This window comes from Dermochelys coriacea, chromosome 6 (assembly GCF_009764565.3).
Source record: "Dermochelys coriacea isolate rDerCor1 chromosome 6, rDerCor1.pri.v4, whole genome shotgun sequence".
NCBI lineage: Eukaryota > Metazoa > Chordata > Testudines > Dermochelyidae > Dermochelys > Dermochelys coriacea.
The window spans coordinates 5,680,283-5,693,754 of NC_050073.1; the positions used below are offsets into that span (position 1 = coordinate 5,680,283).

At 41.3% G+C, this 13,472-nt stretch overlaps 1 protein-coding gene across 12 annotated transcripts in view; it reads right to left on the minus strand.

Moving 5' to 3' along the window:
- LOC119856486 (E3 ubiquitin-protein ligase rnf213-alpha-like) overlaps window positions 1-13,472 on the minus strand; it is a 183,252-nt gene that overhangs the window by 116,260 nt on the left and 53,520 nt on the right. For all 12 annotated transcript variants that reach the window (XR_006282264.1, XM_038404008.2, XM_043517196.1 and 9 more), the window contains 6 exons: window positions 12,156-12,376; window positions 10,172-10,437; window positions 6,934-7,154; window positions 5,647-5,841; window positions 3,514-3,712; window positions 2,208-2,272 (listed from right to left, as the gene is read on the minus strand). Coding sequence is in view for 11 of the 12 variants with exons in the window: in XM_038404008.2 (XP_038259936.1) it covers window positions 2,208-2,272; window positions 3,514-3,712; window positions 5,647-5,841; window positions 6,934-7,154; window positions 10,172-10,437; window positions 12,156-12,376 (1,167 nt within the window). In the remaining variant the exon portion in view is untranslated. The remainder of the gene's footprint in view (window positions 1-2,207; window positions 2,273-3,513; window positions 3,713-5,646; window positions 5,842-6,933; window positions 7,155-10,171; window positions 10,438-12,155; window positions 12,377-13,472) is intronic.

Consider the following 13,472-nt stretch of genomic DNA (forward strand, 5'->3'; position numbering starts at 1 on the left):
GTGGGATCTAGCACCCATGGGAAAGAGGGGAAATCAGCGCCTATGCAAGCAATAGGCTTGGATGCAGAGGGTAACATATAGTGAAGTGGCTGGTATTCTATTATTGCAATATATCTTAAAATTACTGTTTTGGTCAATTGGAGTGCAGGGTCCCAGGGTTAAATTTTTGCCAAACCCCAAAGGCACATATACACCTATACTAATTAAGCAGGTGGCAATTCCCATTTTCCTGTTATCTACTTTGTTAAGGATAAAGTCCTCATCTTATGTAATAGGGACAAGGGTTCATTAACACCCATAGCCCAGTGGGCTAGTTGGCCTTTGTTATATTCACTGCTACTGCAGCCCAGTGGGCTAGCTTGCCTTTATTATATTTACTGCTTTACATTATATTCTGCTTTGCGCTATATTCAGCCGTAATGCAGGCAACCTACAGGCCTGTATCCTGGAAGACATTAGCTTCAGCAAGTTAGCGTAAGGTTTAAGGCCTATGAACTTTGAACAGATAAACTTGCACAAATAAATGGCCCAACAGAAAACCCCAAGTATTTGGGGAGCTGAAAATAAAGGTTAAGGGCCTCAGTACATCTGTAGATGTAATGTGTTTGAGACAGACACTGTTTTGTGTGGTAAGGCTGACCAAGTGGAAGACTCTGATGGAGAGGGTGACCTATGCTGGAAATAGCCAATTTTGCATGGTAACCAATCGTAAGGCGACCCACCTCATAAAAATTATTAACGATATGGATAAAGCCAAACAAGTTATTACCCAATTAATGAATGAAGGTGATGAGTCTTCACCAATCCCCAAAGGTGGATTTTGAAGTAAAAAACTGGGTTATTGTCCAAAGAATTGCAATAGAGATTATTTTCATTATTTTAGGTTGCACTCAGTGTAAATGCAATTGGTATAAGCAAAAACCTAAACAGGTACCAAACATTAATGATGGCAAATATATATATATATATGGTACCCATTCCAAAAATGCACTAGGGTCTAAAGTATCATCTTCATGATACCCTTCCTCCACCCCAAGAGGTGGAAAATGGTATTGAAACTGTTCCCACAGATGTTTGACCATCTACATCTATACCTATGTGATGGGGTTCATTTACAAAGGGGGGCATGTCGCCTATAGGCTAGCCTGCTTGCTTGCCTATATATCTTTTCTTATAAGTTTCTTATTTTCTTATAGGTTTGATTATTTGTTTTATTAATAGGTTGAGCTAAGGCAAAGTTAGCAAACATATGTCCGGGACCTTTCACCCAGATAGCAAAGTTAGTATACATATATTTGGGACCTTTCACCTAGATAGGTGGTTATGAGCTAATGCATAAGGTCCATGTATGGCTGTGACTTTTAGCATAGAGGATGCATTAAAGCAGGTTGGCATAGGGGCTTTCCTAAGTTCATACCCTTTTAAACTTAACAGGTACACCACAACTTGGAAAGAACCGAAATAACCGAGTAGAACAGAAACAATAAATGTGATACCTAACCACAAAAGGGCCATGGTAACGAATTGACATATATGATACTAAGTTAAGATCACTGATGTACTAACCTATAGGAAAAAGACATTCCAACATTAGTAAGATGAGGAAAGCAAATAAGGAAAAGGGGGAAAATCCCCAATTAAATATGCATCAAACATAGTGGTGTCAGCATAACATATTATAAAAGTGGCATCCCAGCCGAGGGGAGGTAGGAGAAAGAGATATAGTCCTTGGGAGATGCCAGAATGATGGCCACTGGCAATGGTGGGGAAGGTGATGGTGATGAGGAAGATGATGGCTAACACTTCAGGTTGTTCTACAAGGGATGATGTGAGTATCTGGAAGTGCAGATGTACATTCTGTAGTATCTCTATCTTACTAAGTTGGGGTGTTTGTGACTGTGCTAAATGTACTAATAAACTATATTTGTAAATATAAAAGAGTTCCTATAGTGTGAGTTGTTGCAACTATGCACATTGGGGTTCCCAACTATATAACAATTTAAATAATACTGGGCCTGATCTTGGGACAAAAACCTGTCAACCCTCAAAGTGATAACTGGGGATTCTTAAGTAATCTATATAATTAATACACAATCTAAAGATCAGGCAACAGCACCATCAAGTCTTCCTGCGTCTCCCCAGGATGGTGGTGGCTGCTTTCTGTTTCTTTGCTACCTTGTTAAGAAGTTTGGGCGTAAAATACTCACCTGGTACCAAGCCAAGCCTTTGTCCTTCTGGCAATGTCCTCCAAAACTACACTGACATCACTTTCCTGAAATCACAGAAAGCGCACATAGCATGGAAACGGGTCAACTTTAAAGCTCATCACAAATTACATCTCTTTTCCATGGAGAACTACAACTTTTTGGAAAGAAAGAAAGAAAGAAAGAAAGAAAGAAAGAAAGAAAGAAAGAAAGCCTAGTGTCTTCAGGTGAAAACCAAAACCTTTTGGATATTTGTTTCTCCTATGAACAATCAAAAAGTTTACACCAAAAGGAAAAACAAAACAAAGTTTTGTTGAAAACCCAAACTTTCTTGAAAAACAGTTTTGACAGAAAATTTTCAGTGAGCCTTAGTCACCTTTATTCTCCCAGACTTTGCAGATCCTGCACCCCGCATGACTAAGCCACACCTAAGGATCACGTACTCCATGCCCAAAATATTTAGCATGTATCCCGATCCAGCTCCCATTGAAATCAATGGAAAAATTCTCATTACACTGGTGTGACAGCACCTCTAGACTTAAAGCTGATTAAGTTCAATACTGTTAGGGTTACCAGATAGCAACTGAGAAAAAACGGGACTGGAGGTGTGGGGTAACAGGTGCCTATATAAGAAAAAGTCCCCAAAAATGGGACTGTCCCTTTAAAAATGGGACATCTGGTCACCCTAAATGGTGGGGACTGAGCCCTATGCTATTCAGTTAGACAAGCTGCAGTGGAAAAGCTTGGGTTGGGAAACAAGCAATGAAGCCCAAGCAAGGCACCTCACCAAGACCTTACAGGAAATTACTAGGGCTGCTCAAAAGTTTTCCTCCAGTATTTTGTTACAATGGAAAATTGTAGTTTTGACTAAATGAAAGTTTCACCAAAGGTGAAATTGACAATTCCAATTTTTTGTCAAGAAACAGCACACACACACACCTCTAAAATTTGTGATTTTGGCCATTTTTTCAGTTTTTGGCCATTTATGGCTGCAAAAAATTTTGGGCTCAGTTGGTGAAATCTGAAAAAATTTCAGTATCTGGGATTTTGTTTTTTTGATGAAAAGTCAAAATTTTTGACAGGAATTTTGATAAAATTATTTTTCCTGTTTTTGTCTAAATTCCCAGATTCAATTCTAATGTCTCTTAGATCCCTGTCCCCCAATATTTGCCCCCTTCTTTATTTTGTTTTAATTTAGATTTTCCATTGGAAAAACAAAGATTTTATGACCAGCTAGAAAATATGGCTTAGGAAATAAAGATTAATGGGAGGTGGCCCCATTAATGTGCTTCTTGTCCGTCAGCCTTACGTTTATTTCGCGACCCTCTGCTAGGCGATTGGTGATCCGCTGGTCAACGTTGTTCAAGAGAAGCTGCAGGGGCACATGAATGTGAGGAACAGGCTCTCTACAAAAATTCTTCAGGGCAAGCATCAAAATGACTTTCTCTGCCAGAGGAGCGTAGCTCCCGATGAAGATCTGATGGTCTTTTATCATCGCCAGAACTTTCCTGTAAAGGTGGGATATAGCTCGATGTTAATAAAAGTCTGCATTTGGGGAGGTATTTGCTGTGGGCAGACTAGTTTATTTTTTTAAACTATACTAACTATACTAACTATCATTACAGTTTTAGCCCAAGAAGCAGGACAAGAGGCAATGGGCTCAAACTACAGCATAGCAGATTTAGATGAAATCTCAGGAAAAACTTCTCAGGAGTAATTCTCTCCTCAATACTGTTGCTTTACAATGACCTGCAAAGGAAAACAAAAATTGGGCTGAAGATGTTTGTGGCCTCTTTAGGATGGATGATGATTTGTACTGTTCTGTGCTATAGCTGCTGTTTATGTCAGTCACTTGCAAGACAGCATGTTGTATTTGTATATGTCTACAATGTGATATTTGAACATCTATAAAACTGCTAATTATAGACTGGAGTGGTTCTTGGTGAATTCATCAACTTGTGGATTGATTAAGAATAACTACTTGTCCAGCTCTGAGAAACACTGTATAAGGTAAAAGTAGACCTGAAAGGAACATAGTATTAAAATATAGATTAATAGATTCATAAATTCTGAGGCCAGATGGACCACTGTGATTATCTGTTCTGACCTCCTGTATAACACAGACCACAGGACTTCCTTGAAATGATTCCTTTTTGAATTACAGCAGACATTTTAGAAAAACATCCAGTCTTGATTTATACAGTAAATTGCCACTGGTGGAGAATCCACCACAGCTCTTGATAAATTTTTCCAATAATTAACTACTCTCACAATTCAAAACTTATGCTATTTCTAGTCTAAATTTGTCTAGCTTCAACATCCAGCCATTGGATCTTGTTATTCCTTTGGGCTGGTCTACACAACCACGGTAAATCAATCTTAACTTACACAACTTCAGTTACGTGAATAGCAAAACTGAAGTCGAGGTTGTTAGATCCATTTACCGCGGGGGCTACACTGCGTTGTGTCGATGGGAGAGTGTCTCCTGTTGACTTCGTTTATGCTTCTCAGGGAGGTGGAGTATACAAATTGATGAGAGAGTGCTCTTCCACTGATTTAGCATGTCTTCACCAAACCCGCTAAATCGACACTCACTGCATCGATTGCAGCAGTACCAATCTACCGGCAAATGTAGACAGACCCTTTGTCTGTTAGACTGAAGAGTCCTCTATTCTCAAATTGCTGTTCCCCATGCAGATACTTATAGACGGTGATCAAGTCACCTCATAAACTTTTCTTTGTTAAGCTAAATAGACTGAGCTCCTGTATAAGGCCTATACAATCCTTTAATAATTCTCCTAGCTCTTTTTTGAACCATCTTGAATTTCTCAAAATTAGTAAGCTCACACTCCCTGGGCTCAATAAAAAGGGTTATCCTAATGAAATCCCACTCCAATATTGCCTATAACATTAATCAAATTGGCAAATTTAGTTTACTAGATTTCAGCTTTAAAATCTAAAATCAGCAAATTCATAACATAGACACTCCCACCCCATGGTGGATTCTCCATCACTGAGAATTTTTAAATCAAGATTAGAAGGTTTTCTAAATGGTCGGCTTTAGTTCAAATAGAAATTAATTCAGGGAAGTCCTCTGGCCTCTGTTATACCAGAGTCAGACTAAATGATCACAATGGTCTTTTCTGGCCTTGAGATCTATGAACCAAAGCACTTTGAAGCCACATCATTATCCCCATGTTACAGATGGAGGAACAGAGGAGATGAAGTGATTTGCCCAAGGTCTCCTAGCAAACCAATGGCATGGCCAGGACCCAGGCCAGTTGCTCAAACCACTAGCCCACACAGTCTTCATGGGTACTACCCACTTGGAGACAGCAAGCAAAGTGTTTCCAAATCATTATATCACAAATAACAACATTATATTTTGAGAGACAAAAGAAGTACAATGTTCTTTCACAGAATATTTCCCTTGTAGACTCACGTTTGCTTCTCTTCATCCTGCCTCAGCTGAGCAAAGGGCAGAAACTGCATGTCTTGTGAAGTTAAAGGGTCCTCTGCCTTTTCAAATGATTCCCTTTGAATTTCATACAGCAAAGGAAGCAGCCAGACCCAACACATGCTCTTAGAGTTTTTGGAGCTTTGGATGCAAACATGCTTCAGAGCTAAAATACATTCCCTGCAATGACAGGGATGCAAAATGTTAAACAAACAAACAAAAAAATTCCTTGTATTCAGACAAATTGTATCCACAATTATGTCAGTGCATCTCTTAATGAGTTTGAGCTTCTGGATGGCTGGATGGATGACAGGGAAAAGATACTACATGCAGCTGCACAAATAGGGCCATGGTCATTTTGAGAGCTGCGAGAATAACTGATGTTTTTGTTCCAAAATATTGGGGAGGAAATACCTTTGATTCAGGTAGAACCAAATCCGAAATTCCAAAAAATCTCAACGAATCCAAAAAGTCTATTTTGGGTCAAATGAAACATGGCACTCAACCCAAAACAGTTTGTGTCCAGGCATTTTAAAGGGCTAGCCACAAAACAGCCAGAGGAGGACATGCTGCCTGATGGTGACTTTTTGTCCCGCTTTGTAAATTCTGTTTTCTGATAATAAGGTTGCAGTAGCTGGAAAGCTGGCAGGTATTCCTCCCCTCACATCTGTATGTCCATCTTCCCAGGATTCAATGGGCATTCTACAAACCATGGGTTAAAGAATCCTGCACCTAAGACCATCACAGAAAACAGGTTTGGGCTCTTGTGTCAATCGGCTTAATGCACATTGGGCAGCCCTGCCAGAGCTCTCATCCATCTGGGGATAACACCACTAGCAGCCAACTTGAGACCTGTTCCTTGGAAGCACTAACCCTCTGCTCCCATTGACTTTAAGGCTGTCAGATCTGAGGGATAGACTAGGTTTCCATCTGACTAACATTAGAAGAGAGCTAGGACTCATTACCTGCCACACCGCAGCCTCTAAATTTGGTCTTGCTGGTTGGGATTGTGGTTTCTAGGTGCTACTGCAGTACAAATAATAAACTATAGTACTTGTCACTCTAGGGTTAACCTTGAAGAGGGTGATCCCATGCTGAGCCCCTATTATACATAATGAAAACCCATAAATAATTAAGTCTCCTACTTTCCGAGCTGTGTGCTTTGCAAATATGTCAGTTCAGAGCATTTAAAGGGAAGTACATGTGTTACCTTTAAAACCACAGGCAGAGTTCAAGCAAATAAAATTGAATATATAGTGAATTAGATATTACCGTTTTCTTGGTTCTTTCAGGTTTTTGAATTTGCCTTCCTGCAAGTCAATATTTTGGGCCATTTGTTCAATCTTGCTCATGGCCTCTGCACTTATATGGATACTGTGGTGAAATATTGTGCATAATGCAAAGAGGAGAACATCCATCGCTGAAATAGCAGGATTCTGAAATTTGGGGTTTCCGAGTACATTTTCAATGAATTTGCGGATGTCATCATAAACCTAGACAAACACAATAATAACATGCACATTTTACCGGAAGCATTAGACATGCCTGAAATAAAGTTCTCCCAGCATCGTCTCAGCTGCACTGGCCAGTGGATGCGGATGGATGATAGAGGAGGTATTTGCCATTACTTGCAGAGTGGAAAGGTGGCCTTGAGGCTAAAGGCACTAGCATAGTATTCAGGAGACTTATGTTCAATTCCTCCCTTTGCTACAGACTTCCTGTATGACTTGGTCAAGTCAGTTAATCTCAACCTTTTCTATTTAGATTGTAAGATCTTCAAGGCAGGGACTGTTCTTGAGTTTGTGACTATTCAGCAACCTGTGTGTCAAGACCCCAAACTTGGTCACTGTGTGTTTGTGTAGCACCCAGCACAATGGAGCCCCCATCTTGGTTACTACGGCCTGGTCTGCACCTAAAATTTCAGTTGACCTAGCTATGTCACTCAGGGGTGTGAAAAGTGTACACACCTGAGAGATTCAGTTAAGCCGACCTAAGCCTCGGTGTAGACAGTGCTAGGTCAACAGAAGAATTCTTCTGTCGACCAAGCTACCACCTCTTGCAGGGGTGGATTAACTACAGAGATGGGAAAACACCTTCTGTAGCTAAAGGAAGTGGGTACCCTACGGCGGAACAGCTGGAGCGCAGTAGCTGTACTGTTGTAGCATCTGTAGTGTAGACATAGCCTATATGTCTACATAGCCACTTCTCACCATGGTATGAGTGCCTTTGTCAGAACTGTAGAGAGGATGGAAGTTCTGCTTTGTGGAGGATTTTGAAATTTGGCTTCGTTCTGAATTAGAACAAAACCCAAACATTTCAAAGCCCACATGAGTAGAGACACTGTCTGCTTGCTTTCTGTCAGAAGAAGCTATAAATACAGATTCCAGGAAAGATCCTTCATCTATGGACTGTTCGGACTCTTACAGGGAAGTGTACCAGATGTAAAGCAGAGATCACCAGAGACAATCTGGATACCCTGAAAGACTTTTGGGAGACTGGCAGTTTATTACATCACTGCCAGTTTGGAATTACGAACTGTGATTCACATGTGCATATATTTTACCTGCTTTAACCTCTCAATAACTCTCATTTCCTTTTCTTAGCTAATAAACTTTTAGTTTACTATAGGATTGGCTGCCAGCGTGGTCTTTGGTGTAAGATCTGGAGTACCAACTGACCTGGGATAAGTGACTGATCTCTTGGGACTGGGAGCAACCTGATGTGGTGTTATTTTTGGTTTAAGTGACAATTTATCACAAAGTCCAGGTTGTCTGGGTGGCAAGATAGACTGGAGTGTCTAAGGGGACTCTCTGTGACTCTATGGTAAGACTAGTATAATGATCCAAGGTACACATTTGTCACTGGCTTGGTGAAATCTAATTATAGAACACACCACCAGTCTAGGGTGTCTGCCCTGTTTTCTGACAGTCTGCCCTAAGGTCACCACTCACAGTTGTGAGCCACTCCAGACAATGTGACAGTGCTCACTCTGTTCTATGTTTTAGAACTCCCCAGAAACGAGTCAGAGCAGTGGTGCGTGTAGCTGGGACTGGTGTGTCTGTGTATAGTTAGTAAATATGGCTATTTGGGACCTAGCTGCACCTGTCTGGATTCTTCATATTGTTATTGTGTAACGATCAAGTGACACAACAGACAGTCTCTGCCCTATGACTGGTTTAGGTATTGGATGTAAGGGACTGGGGCGCAGGCAGCCTTGCCTAGCGGTCGCAGCTGGGCTGAGGTCTGCCCACCGGGGAGAGGAGTCACCAGCCAGGAGCCAGGTCCCATAAACAAGAGTCAGGGTCAGAGTCAGGCTGTGGTCAGAGGCCAGAGATCAGAGGTAGTACCAGGTTGGAATTGAGAGGCAGGAATCAGGGTCAAAGTCAGGCTGGAGTCAGAGACCAGGAGACAAAGCGAAGTCTGGCATTCCAGCAGGCCAAGATCTGTGTGGTTTCCCAAACAAATTCCTAGGGCAACACCTGGGATTAATAGGGACACTTGGCCAAACAGAGGGCTGCAGGGGTACTGTCATTCTGGCTCTTGTGGGCGGTACTTCCTGTGGCACCTACTCTCCACAGTGCACCCTGGCTGTATCTTTCCATGGCCTGGATTCTAGTCCCCAGGCCTTTACGGTAGGGCTTGATTAGAGCAGCAGGTTTGTCACAGTGCAGAAAAAGTCACAGATACCAGGATTTCTCCGTTTGTCCATGACTTCCTGAAGGTGGGTCCCTGGCTCAGTGCTGAAGGGAGCATGTGATGGGGAGGCAGCAGGGCCAAACCTGAGCAAATTGTGCTGCAACCACATGCATTAGGATCACAACACCCAGAGTGGGGAGCTGGGGACCAGCCACACAAGAGCTCCCTGAGCCTGGGCTGAGTGCGGGGCAGGCCTTGCCCCCTCCCCAAGATGAGATTAGGGTTGTGGTGTTGGGGCAGAGGGGGCTGCTATGGGTGGTCAATTCCCCCTCATTTGTCAGGGCATTATCTAATCAAATTCATGGAGCAGGCACTAAACCTATGAATTTTACGATATTGACCATGACCGCTCTGTGATTTTTGATAAAAAAAAATGCCATGACACATCTGCAGCCCTCATCATAATGAATGAGATTTTGCCAAATTTAAAGCCACCCTGCCTTTTACGGAGGCAGCTTGTTCAAGAATAAACTCTGGAAATCAGGTCCAAAGCTGTAGAGATGATTCTTGTGGTAGCCCAGTCCAGCTCCCATTAAAGCTGATGGAAATCCTTCCATCTCAACAGGAGTTAGATTGGGTCGTTAGGATCTCATCCAAAGCCCGTGAAGTCAATGGAAAGACTGCTGTAACTCCAATTTGGAGCAGACCCTGAGGCTGGAGAGGGAAAGAACACCAAAAGTAACATTCAGCTTTTAATGATTCTTGGATCATTGTCAATGCACCATGTGGAGGTAGAGCTAGCTCCAAAGAAGTTCAGTGGGGGCCTTTCCAGCTATTGTGGAGCTGCCATGAGCAATGGGCATTGCTCACTTACCTTTCTCCCGTCAAAGTCAGTTTCGTGATCATTTATTTTTCGCTCTGCATCACCAATGTTGCTGGTTTTCAAGCACTCCTTGTAGCAGACAAGCTTCCTTTCCACATCACCAAAGTCCTTTCGGTGAAAAAGTTCTTGATATAGCTTATCTTCCAGGAATTGCAGGATAGACTCACTCGCTTTCTCTTTGGACTTTCCTCTTGATAAAAAGCCAGACCAGGACTTTTCTGAAAACTGACAAATGTCATCAAATTGGGTCCACACACCTAGTGGGAAATAAACATGTATACACCTTCAAATAAATGCTTGTAAACTTTCAAACTTGCAAGGAGGCAGACTGTGGGAGCAAGCACTCCACAATCGTCACAGAGTTAATGTTTTCATTTGCCATTTTATAGTGCTGTTTGTGCCATTCAGTTAATAGATTCCAAGGCCAGCAGGACTCTTTATGCCCATCCAGCCCAGCCTCCTGCCTAACCCAGGCCAGAGAATCTCCTCCAGTGATTTCTGCCTCCAGCCCAATAACTCCTGGCTGAGCTAGAGTGGAGTTTTGAGAAAGGGATGCCTCATCTCACTGACAGACTCCCAGTGACACAGAATCCATCCTGTTGTAGGGGAGCTGATCAAAAGGCTAATTCTTTCCCCTGGTAAACAAGGGCTTCTTATTCCCACATTGAATTAGTCTCCCTTCTGCTCCCAGCCATTGGCTCTCACTCTGCCTTTGTGAGCTTAAACTGCCCTCTCTTCTCAGAAGTCTCTTTCCCACGTAGGCGCTTGTAGACCAGGATCATGTCACCTCTTAACCTTCTCTTAGATAAGCAAAATACATCAAGTTCCTTCAATCTCTCACTCTAAGGCAGGTTTTCCAACACCTCGGACTGTTCTCATAGCTCTACTCTGAGCCCTCGCCAATTGATCGAAGTCCTTTTGGACGTGCAGACCACAGAAATGGACAATGTGGATACTGGGACAGGGCCTGAGACCTAGAGGAGATGGCCAGGCCAGAGTTCCACCTCCTTCCCATGTCCCTGCTCGCATTATGGCACTAACACAAAGGAGGGAGTAAGCTGCAGCTCGTGAAGGTGTGCAGCTGCGCCGATGTAGCTCTTCTAGTGTAGATCGGCCCACAGATTCATAGATACCAAGGCCAAAAGGGACCACTGTGAGCATCTGGTCTGACTTCCTGTCAGACAAGCCAGAGAACGGCCCCAAAATAATTCCTAGAGCATATATTTTAGAAAAAACACTTGCCCACATGCCCCTGGAATCTCTGGGAGGTACTTTGCCTCCCCAAACCAAAATGTTTCCTGGAGCTCTCCTAATCATGGGCTACATCTAAATGGAACAGTATCATTCATTACTTATTGGGCTGCTCAAAAAAGTTTCCACCTAAATTTATTTTCTATGTGAAACTGACTTGTCGACCAAACAACAAATTGCACTGAAAATGTCTTATTTGCTTGATTTTTTTTTTATTTTCATTGGAAAACCCAAACCCTGAAAACTGAACTTTTATGGCTGAAAACCCCAATTTTTTTTCCTTTAGACAAAAGCCCCATTTTCTAACCAGCTCTAATTATTTATATTGTAAAAGCACCTGAAAGCTCCAGTCATGGACCAGGATCCCACTGCATTAGGCACTATAGATTACTTATTGGGTTTGGGTGTATTATAGTACTGACTAGGTGACCGAGTCACGGACCAGGACCCATCGTGCTAGGCGCTGTACAAACACAGTCCCTGCCCCAAGAGCTCACAATCTAACACCCAACAATGACCTTGAAGATTCTGTGCTAGAACACTCAGTGCACAAACTGCCCACGTTTTCCATTTATTCAGACTGATTCTCATGCCGCTGTAAATCAGAAATGATTCCACTGAAGTCAATGACATTACAATCAGATTCACTTGTACTTATACTTGGACAGCCTGCAAGCCTGGACCTTCCATCATCATTTTCCACGGGGCTAAATGTGATTCTTACCTCCTGCTTTGATGGCTGAATCGGGCACAATTAGAACTCGATGGAACTCAGCCTTTTCATTTTTTTGCACTGTTTTAGAAATATGCTCTAGGTGAACTGTTCTCGGATCATTGTAGATATCAATAATCCCATATTTATAATAGATGGGTTGTCTGCTTTGTAGATCCGAAACAGGAATTTTTGCTTGGCCTACAATAAGGAACCCGTAGTTATTCTTGAAACTAGGAAAGTAAAACAAAACAGAAGAGTTAGTTGTTTATTTTAAATCATAAAGAGTTTATTTTAAATCAAATAAATAATAGTAAATATATTATATATTAAATAGAATTTAATTTATATATATATATAAATTCTATAAATTATAGAATTTAATTACATAATGTTAATTAATAAATTAAATATTAAATAAAATATTTTAAATCAAAGAAAATAAATTTAAGTTTATTTTGAATAAAGAGTTTATTTTAAATTAAAGTCAATAGCAACCTCCCTTTGACTACAACGGACTCATGATCAAAGCCAAATAAGGCCTTGATTCTTCAGTGAGGTCAGTGTAACAAGACCAGTTACAAACACTCAGCATTTATTGCAAGCTGAGAATCTCAGCTCTCATTTAAACAAAAAGTAGGTTCTATCCCTCATGATTGCAGAGAAAAGCTTGAAAACGTGATCTGTAAAGGCTGAGAAACCAGAAGATAAATAAAATGAACCCATGACATTTATTTTGTAAAAATCTCATGAGTTTTAAGCCACTCTCATGATATTAGTTGAGAACCTCAGCTTTTTTTTTTTAAGTAAGTTTCTAGCCCTCACAGTTGCTGAGAAAAGCTTGACAATGCTGATGCTAAATGCTCCAGCACCAGGAAGCCAACAAAAAGAACTCCAGATTTTCCTTTTTTTTAAATCTAATGACCTTTAAGCCAATTTCAAGATTTTGGGGGGCCTTGTAGGAACTATGGTTTTAAATTAAGTTGGGATATTAGCATAAGCAATGGGCCCAAAATATGTGACCAAAAAGAATGAGATAACGAGAAAGGAGAATTATTGTGTTAAACTTGCAGTGACCCTTTGAAATACCGGTGTTATCCTATTTAAGGTTTGGGCTGAGTAATAGATATAAAACACGGATAATTGAGTACCAGGTGCAATAAATAATTGGCTACATAAGTTTGTTTTATGTATTATAAAAAACTGCTTCATCTGGCCTTAGCTAAGGTTGGATAATGGGCAGTGACATCACTTGTTTGTTAAAGTATATAAAAAAGTAAACTCGTGAAGGGCTCATTGCTGATATCTGTCTGACCAAGTTGGAGATGA